Here is an 11,528-nt window from a genome sequence, read left to right on the forward strand (position 1 = left end):
GGGTACTATGTGCTAAATTCAATACGATGCATGTGTTGATCGACTGATCGATATTCTGTGCGGACTGCACGAGAAGATCTCGAAACTCCTGCTTCGTGAGCACGAGCATCGACGGAACATAATTATAGTCTAGACACAGGTAGGCATTCGACTGCAATCCCAAAAGTCTGCACGATTTCTATCAGATCACTCAGTAGAACGGCCATCTTGCTGCCCGTGTTGCAGTTAAAGATGACCTCTTGCGGCAAGAAGCCATGTGAGTCGATCATTGACCTTGGAGCACGCCGTTCACTCGTACCAGTGAAGGGGCGATACTGAAATTCATAGCACAAAGACTGGTATACTTAGTTCGACGGTAGAGATAGACCTTCGCCAGGCTGTACTGGCAAAGGCTACAGTACACTTCTCCCGGTCTAGCGTGCGTGCTCGCTAACACACCAATAGATCTAGTGTTCTTCCAGGTTCTGGTGCAGTAATCGTCTATACAATTTTTCCAGTTCAAGGAATGCGGAGCTGCAGCATGACATACGTCGTCGCATGGGCAGAGATCTTGTTTGGTTATGGCTGGTGCAAGATTCAATGATGTGGTGCAGGGATGGCGTAGGCGGGGATGCAGGCGACGATGACGTTTTGGCTTCCGGTAGCTTGGCCAACCCCCATTTACAACTTTCCTGGGCATGTCGACCCAGAAGGAGGGGACGAGCACCGACGCTGCCATCCCTTACTTCACCAACCTCTCCTGGTCCATCTACCGCATCAAAATTGCCCTGCTGACCTCGGGCACGTCGTCAGACATGGCCAAATCACAGGCGCTGCAGAGCAACCTGGACGTCGACTACGTGATCAGCTACCGCTTTGCAAAGACGGACAAGACAAAGGCCATTGCGCAGTTCGAGAAGCTCTGTGAGGCGCTCGCAAACGTCGGGCTGCAGACGGAGGTGCGCAATGGCGAGTCGCACTCCATCCTGCTCTTCGTGAGGGTCGCTTCCGACGAGCACCTGTTCGGCGAGGTGTACAGGTCCAGGTATGCAAGCTTCTACTGCTTCTGGCAAGAACCGTGACTAATCCGCACACAGAGTCCGCGACTGGATCCACGGTGTCCGAACCGCTGCCCCCGAAAAGGTTACGCGCGAATCGCTCGAAGCAGAGCCCCTCTACGAGGCCGAGAGACTGCGTATAATATACCAGCTCATTACCAACCCTCCGTCTGAAGGCGGCGCTGGCATCACACCCAAGGAGGGAGAGTGGGAGAATGTCGAATCCGTCTTTGCGCTGCACGACCATGCCTACAACAAGGACTGGATCAAGAAGTGGACCTCGCAGTACTTCTTGACTACCGAGGACTTGGATGATATCAGGAACCGTCTGGGAGAGAAGGCAAGTCTCCACAACATCGGCCGTGAGGCTATCAGCTAACCTGCCCAGATTGCCTTCTACTTCGCCTTCACACAGTCCTACTTTACCTTCCTCATCCCCGCTGCCGGCTTCGGCTTCTTCTCTTGGCTCTTCTTCGGCTCCTTTTCGCCCATCTACGGCCTCGCGAGCGCCCTGTGGTGCACCGTCTTCACCGAATACTGGAAACAACAGGAGGTGGACCTGAGCGTTCGCTGGGGCGTCAAGGGCGTCTCCAAGATCGATGTTAAGAAGAAGGACTTTGCACCTGAAAAGACCATCACCGACCCGGTCACTGGCGAGCAAGTTGGCTTCTTCCCGGCATCGAAGCGCTTCCAGAGGCAGTTGCTGCAGATTCCGTTCGCGATTATCGCGGCTTGTTCCCTCGGAGCTGTCATTGCGACCTGCTTTGGCATTGAGGTCTTCATCTCTGAGGTTTACAACGGGCCGCTCAAGAGCGTTCTCGTGAGTACAACTCCAGACTTACATATCCGAATGCAACTAATTTCCGCCAGGTATTCATTCCCACTGGCATCCTCACGACCGTCAACCCTATTCTGAACACCCTCCTAACGCAAGCCGCTACACGCCTGACCCAATTCGAGAATTACGAGACTGCGGGTGCGTACGAGAAAGCATTGACTCAGAAGATCTTTGTCATGAACTTCATCATGTCGTACTTGGGAATCTTCCTGACTGCCTTCGTCTATGTACCCTTTGGCAAGGTCATTGTACCCTACCTTGACGTTTTCAATGTTGCTGTGCGACCCTTCGCCGAAGACGAGAAGCAGCTACACCTCAACTCGACAAGCGCCAGCTGGAGTATCAATCCCGACCGTCTTCGCAAGCAAGTCATATACTTCACCGTCACCGCCCAGGTCGTCAACCTTGGCATGGAGCTTATCGTTCCTTACCTCAAGCGTCGTGGTCTTGCTAAGTACAAGGAAATGCAATCCGACAGGGCTGCAAAGAACGGTGGTTCCGCTCCAGCTGCTACCGAAAATGACCCAGCTGAGGACGCTGCCTTCCTTGACCGTGTCCGTAAGGAGGCTGAACTCGACGTCTACGATGTTACCGCCGACCTTCGTGAGATGGTTGTGCAATTTGGTTACCTTTCGCTCTTCTCCGTTGTTTGGCCTCTTACCGCTGTTTCCTTCCTCATCAACGACTGGATCGAGCTGCGTGCTGATGCCATGAAGATCTGCGTTGAGATGCGACGTCCGACCCCATGGCGTGCTGATACCATCGGCCCCTGGCTCGATTCCCTCTCCTTCCTCACCTGGATGGGCAGCCTCACTACATCCGCTCTCGTTTACATGTTCTGGAACGACCGCACTGGACCCAGCGGTAGTCCTTCCAACATTCAACTATGGGCCCTCCTCCTAACTGTCTTCTTCTCCGAGCACCTCTTCATCTTCTTCCGCTGGGGCGTTCGCGAGGTATTGTCCAGACTCGATTCTCCTGGCCTACAGAAGGAACGCCGTGAACGCTTCCTGGTACGCAAGCAATACTTTGAGGAGAACCTCAGTCAGCTGCAGAACATGCCCAGGTTGAGTGAGAAGGGTGGCGAAATTACTAGGAAAAGTCTCGAAGAAGAAGCTAGGCAGGGCAGTCTCAGGGATAGTACTGCCGAGATCAGATTCTGGCAGCGCCAGAGGAGCTGGAGGGAGAGCGCGGCGGTTGCGAAGGACCTCATCAGCAGGGCGCAGAACGAGACCATCATGGAGACGAAGAAGGAGTTGTAGAGCATGGTAGCAGATGCAGTCATGTCGTAGGCCGTGATGAGCGTCTGATGGGGTCGGAGACGGTGGGTTTCCTATGTAATAACTCGAGCATTATTAGCCTGGCGCTATTTGGAGTACTTCTGCCTTTGAAAGCGTCTGCTTTGATAGCCTATCAATCTTGCTAGCAACGATCTTGATCTTGTTATAATCCGCTATCCAGTTCTTCTAACCCTGCTCATATTCAAGCAGACCAGTTCTACTCCAGTGAAACGCCCATTAGAACTGTTAAAGCTTATACGTGATTTTGCTTCTACTCGAATAGGCCAGTCTTTCTTCCTCGAGCGCATGCATAAAGCCTGCCACTCAATGAGAAAAGACGTCCCGTTGCTGGCGACATTTCTGAAGAGAGGACTGACGTAGAAAGCCGCAATGCGACGTCCTTGCATCAGACCAGGCTTCGGACTCGCCTCGCAGTAGCAGGGCTGGGTATGACTGCACGCATAAAGCGTATCGTTAGTATCATCTAGGTGCTCCTAAGAGCGAGCAGAAGAACAGCGAAAAAAAAGAACGGTTTTTATCATGGGACAGCTACAATACTAAGAAACAGAGATTTGGAAAACGTATAGAGATTAGACATCTCGTGTCACTCCCGATCAATTAAAACCGGACAGAAGACAACATCGGTGGCGGGGAGGGCTCGTGTCGCCGCGTCGAGGTCTGGTGGGATCAACATGGTAGTGCGAGGCCTGTTCCGGTCGATGAGGCATCCGTCCGGGTGTTGTACGTCTATAGCTGTCAAACGCCTATAGCGCCGTGGATTGCTCTGGGTATCGCGCAATGGTGGAAACAATCATGCCGCCCTAATCTGTCCGCATGGTGAGTGGACCTGCCGGAGCATTCGTACTCGCCTAGCCACAACACCGCCTCATACCGCACCTGTCTGGCATCTGAAACTGTTGTGGGCGCGTCAGACCACAATCGTCGTTCCATTCCGTTGTGCCTGAATCATTTTCTTCGTGACTTTTGCCCAGTCGTCAATCCATGTTTGGGCCTCACGATCTTCTTATCAATGACTGTCCTGATCCGATTCTGGCTGCAGAGGAGGTAAGTTCAGAGCAAAAGGAATGATGAAATCCCAGAGAAGCTAGTGGATAGGACAAAACCTTCGTCCAAGCTTCGCACAGAACGGTCTCCGGTACCCGAATGAATCCAGCGTAACGTCACTCACTTGAGGCTTCTCATGTGGGCTCGCTGCTTGGTGTATGTCTCGTAGTTGCCACCGAAAACGCATTCGAGAATGCTGGGTCCGATATTCTGTCCCGAGCGAGCGGCCTGCATACGATCGCTGAGGGTAAAGTACGCTTCTTTGAAGGCATCAAAGGCAACCTGAACTTTGTGGGATCCACCGGAAATGTTATTCTCTGGGCGATTAGGATCCTGGATGGACAGGCCGTCATATTTTTCTGGGCGGCCATCGATACCATAGTTCGTCTGCGTTTGTTAGCTATGCATACGAAAGCGGGAAAAGCAGCCGGAGGCCACTGCTCATCCCACAGCGACATGGGAAGACTGACCTTTTCAATGATAGCAGGAGGATGCATCTGAATGCGTTTGCGGGATAGATCAAAGTCACCGTAGTACTTGAGGAATCCTAGGAAACATTCCCCGAGATTGTCCGGTTTAGGGGAATGCTGAATGTAGCTGACGATCAAGCAAATGATACTGTACCCTCCAATCCCGCCAGTATGGACTTCATTCAAGCCATGCATGGCGAGGAACTGCTTCATGAGTGCCACCATGTATATCATGTCGGGGTACTGCTGCTTCCACTGTGCAAATGTCGCTTGTGCCTGCACTCCGCTCAAATTCTCGAACGAGATGTCAACTTGAAGCTTGGTGAGCTCGTCTTCGAACTTGATGATGGGAACGCGCGCAGGGATGACCAGTGCGTTGTTGTTGGCCGCCAACCTCGTGTCTTTGAGCCGTCTGGCTGCCTTGTAGAGCAGACTCTTGTTGGCCCCTCTCGCAGACATGTCGACAACAGGTTCTCCACCATTGTAGTGCCTATCCGAGACATATACCAGATCCATGTCGGCCGTAGGCAAGTAAAGACCCGCAGGGAAGGAGCCGAAACACAAGATGCGTCCGTTTTCTTGAGGGAACCTGCGTTGTCCCATAGCGCTGTTAACGCGGTTGACTAGCCGGTTACGTTGTTCGTGCTCGAAGGGCTTTGGTGCGACGAAGTCATAGAAGTCGAGTATCTCGTTATGAAGCCTGTCACAGTGTTAGTCCAATAATCGCGTTGCAAGGTAGACTGCGTATTGCATAACTGCCAGAGATGCAGTCGTGGGAATAAAGAGAACTTACCATTTCTCAGGTTCGCTAGCGAGATGCGCATACGGGTCGCGTGAGGGAAGCCACGGTGTTGGATTGACGTTAGGAACGGGTAGCCACTCGTCCACGACACCACTCAAATTGGCTTTGCGTTTGTTGTTATTTCTAGCAGGACGTGGTGCCCGATGTTCAGCTACAGCAGCCTGTTGCCTATCAACAATGCTGTCAATGTGCGCGAACTCGCTCAAGGAGCCTTGAACAGCGTCGCGGCCATCGTCCTCGTCACCAAACGAGATGAAATCGTCGTTGGCAACAACTGAATTGTGTCCAGCGGCCTTCTCGGCTTCCTGATTCTTGGCCTTCCGGATCAGTTTGACAAAGTCGGTTCTCTTTCCCGTAGTCTCATCGGGAGGCGGCAAGGCGGTGTACGGGTCGGGATTGGACCATTTAGGAACAGAATCGCCATCAGCACGTTTGGTTTGCGTTCGGGCTGCCTTGGGCTCGCGAGCGTCGCCGTCGCCATCTTCATCGGCAGAATCCGCGCTCTCTACCTGCATATCTGCCTCTTCGTCGTCAGAAATGTCATCTGGGTTGTGGAACCGGTTGGAGCCGTCGGCAACACCTAGAGCGCGTTCCGGACTACCGCCGTCGCGATGGGTCAGAAGGGCGCGCTCGTGTGGGGCAGCTTTCTTGAAACCACCCCTACGGAATCCGTTTGTGTTGTTCCTGCCGTCCGCGCGAGACGAGCCTCGCGAGGCCCCACCACGACCGCGCCTTCTTGACGATGCAGAGCCGGAAGGACCCCGCGGCACATTGGAATCGCTAGCAGGCGGGAAGCGGGGAGCGGGGTGACTAGACTCGAAGGTGAACTGGGACTGATTGCCGTTGCGCGCACCGCCTGGTCGGTAGTTGTCGCCATCACCGCCAGTGAACGTCATGCGGTCTGCAAGTGGTCGCGGGCGGTCGCGCGCAGGTCGCGACGGACGATATGAGTCTCCCATGGCGTGTCGCGTTTGTAGTGTGAGGAGGGTTCGTCGCGCGCAATTGATGAGTGGTTGTTGTGGGTTGGTGCTGATAGCGGTGGGTTGCGGAGGGATAAAGGTCTCAGGCGCGAAAGATTTGTCCAACGACAATGCGAGTAAGCCAAGACCTTAGCGCGACCCAGTGAATTTGTGGGGTGCCCGCGACCGGGACCCGGTGTTCACTGCAACTTGAATTGGTCAGTGCTTGGAGCCGTAGACAAAGTTAGTTACTGAAGCTAACGCCCTCCGCTTTTGCAATGTTGGATGAGATGTACATCCAGTCATGTCTGACACTTGCTCAAAGCTTGTGAAGCTACACATCAGACGGTATACGTACGATGAAGATATCCCACACCTGGGCACTCAGATAGGTTCTGATCTCTGACAGCTTTCTGCTGTGCCAGCTGCTGCTGCTGCGTGCTGCTGCGAGGTGGTGATCGAAATCAACGTTTCCGTGGGGTATTCTTCGATTGATGGATATGGCATCGTTACATGTGATAATACAGTATTGAACACTCGCAAAGAAATGTAAGAAGCAGGAGAGTGGAGAGAGACCGAAGCATGCTTATGCCCATCCAACCACACTCTCGATGACGAAGCGCCATCGCTTACTGTGCCCATAGAACATAGAAGGCTCAAACGCTATGCCCAACGCCCAAAATGCAACAGATTCTCCCTTCATCACTCCGTGTAGTTCGTCAGGAACATAGTCCAGTTTGTGTGTCTCGCCCTCGAGGTCGAGTGACCGAGAGGAACCGCGGCCAAGTTAGATTGCTCCATGTAGAGCCATCTCAATCTTCTTTCGTAAACTTAGGCTTGACTAGAAGTAGGTGCACCAGGTCAGTATGTGTCTCACATGCGGTGCGTGCATGGGTACTTACACCCTTCCCTTAATTCCTTTTCGCGCTCCGCCACCCGTTGATGTCCCTGCACCTCTCTCTCTATCCTCTCTCGTGCCCTCAATATTTTGCTTTGCAGATAGAAACTTCCGCCCTTCTTCGGATCGTTTAGATCGAACAGCCTCTTGAATCGCTCCGTGACAGCCTCTATTTCAATGTTTCCCATCTTTCCGGGACCCACGTTCAGGATTTGGCAGGCTTCGTCCATGGTGATGTTCGAAGACGAGAAGGCGCCACCGCTGCCTCCACCACCTTGGCTGGCGGCTGCATATTTCTGCGACGCGGCGGCTTGACGGTACGATTCGGAGACGGCGCGACCTATTATTCGAGCGCCGGAGAAGACGACTTGTGTTATTATGCGGTGGGCCTGTACGTGTTAGTTGCAGACGGGGTGACAGCGAATAGGAACATACCATTGTAAGAGGTGACGAGGTAAGGAGAGTCTGTGTAATATGCTATTCCCGTCGAATCCTATGCGAGAGCCACGCCTGTCTGTCTTGGGCGGATGGGTGCTGTTGGCAATGAGGGCATCTCCAAAATTTCTGGGTCGCCTTCCGCGCTCTCGGCCTGCCTCCGCACCTGGCACGTGATCTCAGCCAATCACAGCACGATCGCAAACTGCGATCTTCGCAAGCATCTCTGCGCGCCTGACGATGGCTATAGTCGTGCAGTCCGGTCAAACATGGTAATGACGGTGATGCATCCCGTGTGCGCCCTTCGTTCAGAGTGCTTCTGGATATTGGCGCCGGGGGAGGCACCTTGAGGCTTCCGCAAGTCGCCCTCGGACTAAGACATTCACATGCTCAAAGATCCCCGCATCACTCCCGGCGACAACGTCATGTGCGACTTTGCATGACAGTTTCCAACATCTCTCGAGCTTCAGTTGTGCATCGCTGCAGGCTTCCTTCCTGTACAATCACTGAGCGTGGCTTGACAAGAGCGCGGCACTCAGCCTCCACTGCTCAGCCAGGCGATGACGCACAACCCCATGCATGGCAGCACTAGGTTGGTAACTTCCAAACTTGCAACCACATGCAAGTAAAACCGAGTTGCGCAAACAACATGCTCATGCCCACATAGACACACCCTGGATACAGCACATGTCCACCCCTTCAAGGTCCAGCAACGATGCGTCGTCCCCGCCGCCAACCGGTGATTCGAATTCCAACCCGACGTATGCCAGCTTCTCTCCCGCCAACCTAGGCCAGACGACACCGCAATCAAAACTGCGCTCCGCCATACTCGTGCACCAGAAGTCGCCCCTACTTGCGGCTACACCACCACAGATCACTCGCGTGCTCGCTTATTCGCACCCCTTCATATTACCTCTGAACAAGTTTGCTGGGCTGGTGACATGGACGACCGGAGACCCATGGGAGAGCTTTCTCGTGGTCGCAAGCTTTTGGGCCGTCGTCATGTACGGTGATGCCGTGACAAGATACGCAGGGCCCATTATCGTCGTGTCTGGACTGATACTGGGCATGTACACGCGAAGATATTCTCCACTATCGTCGACCGGGTGGACAGGCGAGAAGGGACAGAAGGCGCACAAGCGCGTCGAGTCGGACACCAACATCAAGCATCACAAAAGCCTGGAAGAGATTGTGGACAGTCTGAAGCTCTTCACTTCGCGCTGCAACATCCTACTAGATCCCTTTCTACGCCTCACAGACTTCTTATCCACGCAGAGGACTGCGACGTCGGCTACTACACGTCCGGCGCTCACCGTATTGTTTATCCGAATCCTCTTCGTGTTGCCGCTATGGATAGCACTCACGCTACCGCCCTTTTATATCCTGACTACGAAGCGAGTGGTACTAGCAGTAGGCACAGTGATGCTGAGCTGGCATTCACGGCCAGCCCGCGTAACCCGAACCCTCCTATGGAGATCAAGAACAGTCCGACGTACCTGCGCCTTCATAACCGGACTAGACTTTGGCGAAATCGTGTCAGTAGATAGGAAGGGTGCGCCTCCTCTGCCACCTCGAAAGAAGAGCACGCAGGAGGTTGCAGCTTCATTGGCGGCTAAGCGTCGGCCCGAATCTACAGGCGTACGCTTCACCTTCTCCATCTATGAGAACCAGCGAAGATGGCTAGGTATCGGATGGACATCCTCTATGCTTGCTTACGAGCGAGCATCTTGGACGGATGAGCACCTGAACCCGGTTCCACCTAAAGAACAGTTCGAACTACCTGAAGTTGAAGGAGGTCAGTCGAGATGGCGGTGGGTGCAAGGCAGTGAATGGAAGGTTGAAGGCGCGGAGAAAGACAGCAAGGCTGACAAAGGCGCGTCCAAGGAGGATTCGGCGTGGATATACTACGACAATAAAGTAAGTAGAGTGAATTGGTACAACGTTCTGATTCTAACTTCAACAGTGGAGAGACGGACGAAGAGGCCAAGATGGTTGGGGGCGTTATACCCGCCGTCGAAAATGGTATCGCGACGCCGAGCTCGTCGAATCGACATCATCCACAGATACAACGCCTATGCCCACGCCCAAACCTGGCCCAATTGATACTTCCGGAGACCTTGATCCTAATCAACTTACAAAGCTGTCCTCCAATCTCAGTGTAGCATCCAGTACAGACCCTACTCTAGTCGAGGGTGATGGACGCGAGTATGCCGCATCGATAGCGTCGGATACAGATGCAGCGAGCACAAAGAGTAAACGGAGTTGGTTTAAGAAGAGGCGGAGCAAGAGTACAAGCGGTAGTGTGAGTGGCGTGACAGTCGTCAGCGACACGGGTACAAGTGGTACGCGTAGAAGTGACGAGGACGACATGCAAAGCCCTCTCGATCGTATGGCGAAAGATGAGGAGTGGAGGCTTGGTGATGACATTCGTCAACATCTTGATATCTGAAGTAGTTGGAGCGCTTGATGATTACCTTGACTTGTTGTATGAACATAGTTTTTACATTCCTCCCTGATACGAACCCCATCGATTCCCGTCAAGTGATCTACTATACACCAGTTAAAACGACACATGTGCTGGCCAAGACCATGACCGGGAAAAAGGTAGTCGACAGATTGCTGGAGTCTCCACCTTTTCGCCGCATATCCTGCCTCTCGGTGTGTTGTTGTGGTGCGTCAATATTGATGCTTCATCCGCAGTAGGTAAGTCCAGAAATCAAGCAGATCCATTGACATGTTCACAGCACGTGGGGAGACATGGTTTTCAAGTGAGTGTCCTTATTTCATGATCATATCTCATCTAATATTTCCCAGCAGTCATGGCCCTTGGTATTGGCAGTTCACCCCGATTTCCAACAGTGTTCATTGTTCCATCTCCGAATCGCTCGATGGAAGTGTTGCTGGAAGAGTTCCGAGGCTCAGGGTAGCTTGACGCTTAGTGCTATTCGGATTGTTAGTGCCATTCCAGACCGAAAGGAAGACACCGCGTCGGTATATCTCGAGATGTACTTACGGAGCAGGATCCGCATCCGCAGCTGGAGCAGTCACCAGCGCACTTGCAGGAGGAGCAGTTGCTGTTCGTTTGTTAGCCAGAGCCCCTCCATGTTCCCAGTAGAGTGTCCATCACGGTGCTGGCGCTAGCCCTGAAGCAGCAGCACACCACCGTGTGTCAAACACCAAAGTCGGTCGGAAGACGTACCAGGGGGCCATTTTGATTGGTTGGTTGGGTTGTTGGATTATTTGGTTGGTTGGATTGTGGAAGTGTTGGAGCGTGATGAGCCATCAAGGTGCTGAGGGCAGACACTTATATAGAGCACCTGGCCACCAGCCCGCGACTTGGTAACGACTCCCTACCCACGCCGCGGTGGAGACCCTGTCACTCGAAATGGTCATGCGCGAGGCGGTGGGGTCCGATGGAGAGTGACATATCGACCTGCTAACCGCCCCATCAGAGCCACCGTCCTTCGAATTCCCGCGGTTAAGCGTACGCCACGCTCGTCTCACACCATACACAACAGACAGCTTGGAGGGGAAGACCATCTGGTTGGTCGAGGAACACCGGTGAATGGCTGGATAGCTCACCCACTGGGTGTGCTAGGTGCTGAGACGTACCGCTCTAGGCTGCCTCTCGCATATATGCCGCACTTACCGGTATACTCAACCGGGCCGGTTGCAGAGGAGCCTTCGTCAGCCTTCAAGCTGATACGAGCATCTCTCGACGGTATTGGCTATGGAGTCACTTGC

At 53.4% G+C, this 11,528-nt stretch overlaps 4 protein-coding genes across 4 annotated transcripts; 2 read left to right on the forward strand and 2 right to left on the reverse strand.

Annotated features, from left to right (window-relative positions):
* Positions 1–677: 677 nt before the first annotated feature.
* Positions 678–3,137, forward strand: J4E79_004548 (uncharacterized protein; the record flags this gene model as incomplete). The annotated part of the gene is made up of 4 exons (XM_049353431.1): positions 678–1,024; positions 1,077–1,377; positions 1,426–1,857; positions 1,908–3,137. 4 exons carry the CDS (start codon positions 678–680, stop codon positions 3,135–3,137), a joined length of 2,310 nt encoding a protein of 769 aa, XP_049211879.1.
* Positions 3,138–4,340: 1,203 nt separating this feature from the next.
* J4E79_004549 (uncharacterized protein) lies at positions 4,341–6,451 on the reverse strand (the record flags this gene model as incomplete). The annotated part of the gene is made up of 3 exons (XM_049353432.1): positions 4,341–4,607; positions 4,691–5,390; positions 5,484–6,451. 3 exons carry the CDS (start codon positions 6,449–6,451, stop codon positions 4,341–4,343), a joined length of 1,935 nt encoding a protein of 644 aa, XP_049211880.1.
* An 812-nt stretch (positions 6,452–7,263) lies between these two features.
* J4E79_004550 (uncharacterized protein) lies at positions 7,264–7,787 on the reverse strand (the record flags this gene model as incomplete). The annotated part of the gene is made up of 3 exons (XM_049353433.1): positions 7,264–7,292; positions 7,354–7,738; positions 7,785–7,787. The coding sequence occupies 3 exons, from the start codon at positions 7,785–7,787 to the stop codon at positions 7,264–7,266; spliced, it is 417 nt and encodes a 138-aa protein (XP_049211881.1).
* A 684-nt stretch (positions 7,788–8,471) lies between these two features.
* J4E79_004551 (uncharacterized protein) lies at positions 8,472–10,233 on the forward strand (the record flags this gene model as incomplete). The annotated part of the gene is made up of 2 exons (XM_049353434.1): positions 8,472–9,701; positions 9,748–10,233. 2 exons carry the CDS (start codon positions 8,472–8,474, stop codon positions 10,231–10,233), a joined length of 1,716 nt encoding a protein of 571 aa, XP_049211882.1.
* Positions 10,234–11,528: the final 1,295 nt, after the last annotated feature.

The sequence above is a fragment of the Alternaria viburni genome (assembly GCF_023758015.1).
Source record: "Alternaria viburni strain BMP 2772 chromosome Unknown scaffold_8, whole genome shotgun sequence".
Taxonomy (NCBI): domain Eukaryota; kingdom Fungi; phylum Ascomycota; class Dothideomycetes; order Pleosporales; family Pleosporaceae; genus Alternaria; species Alternaria viburni.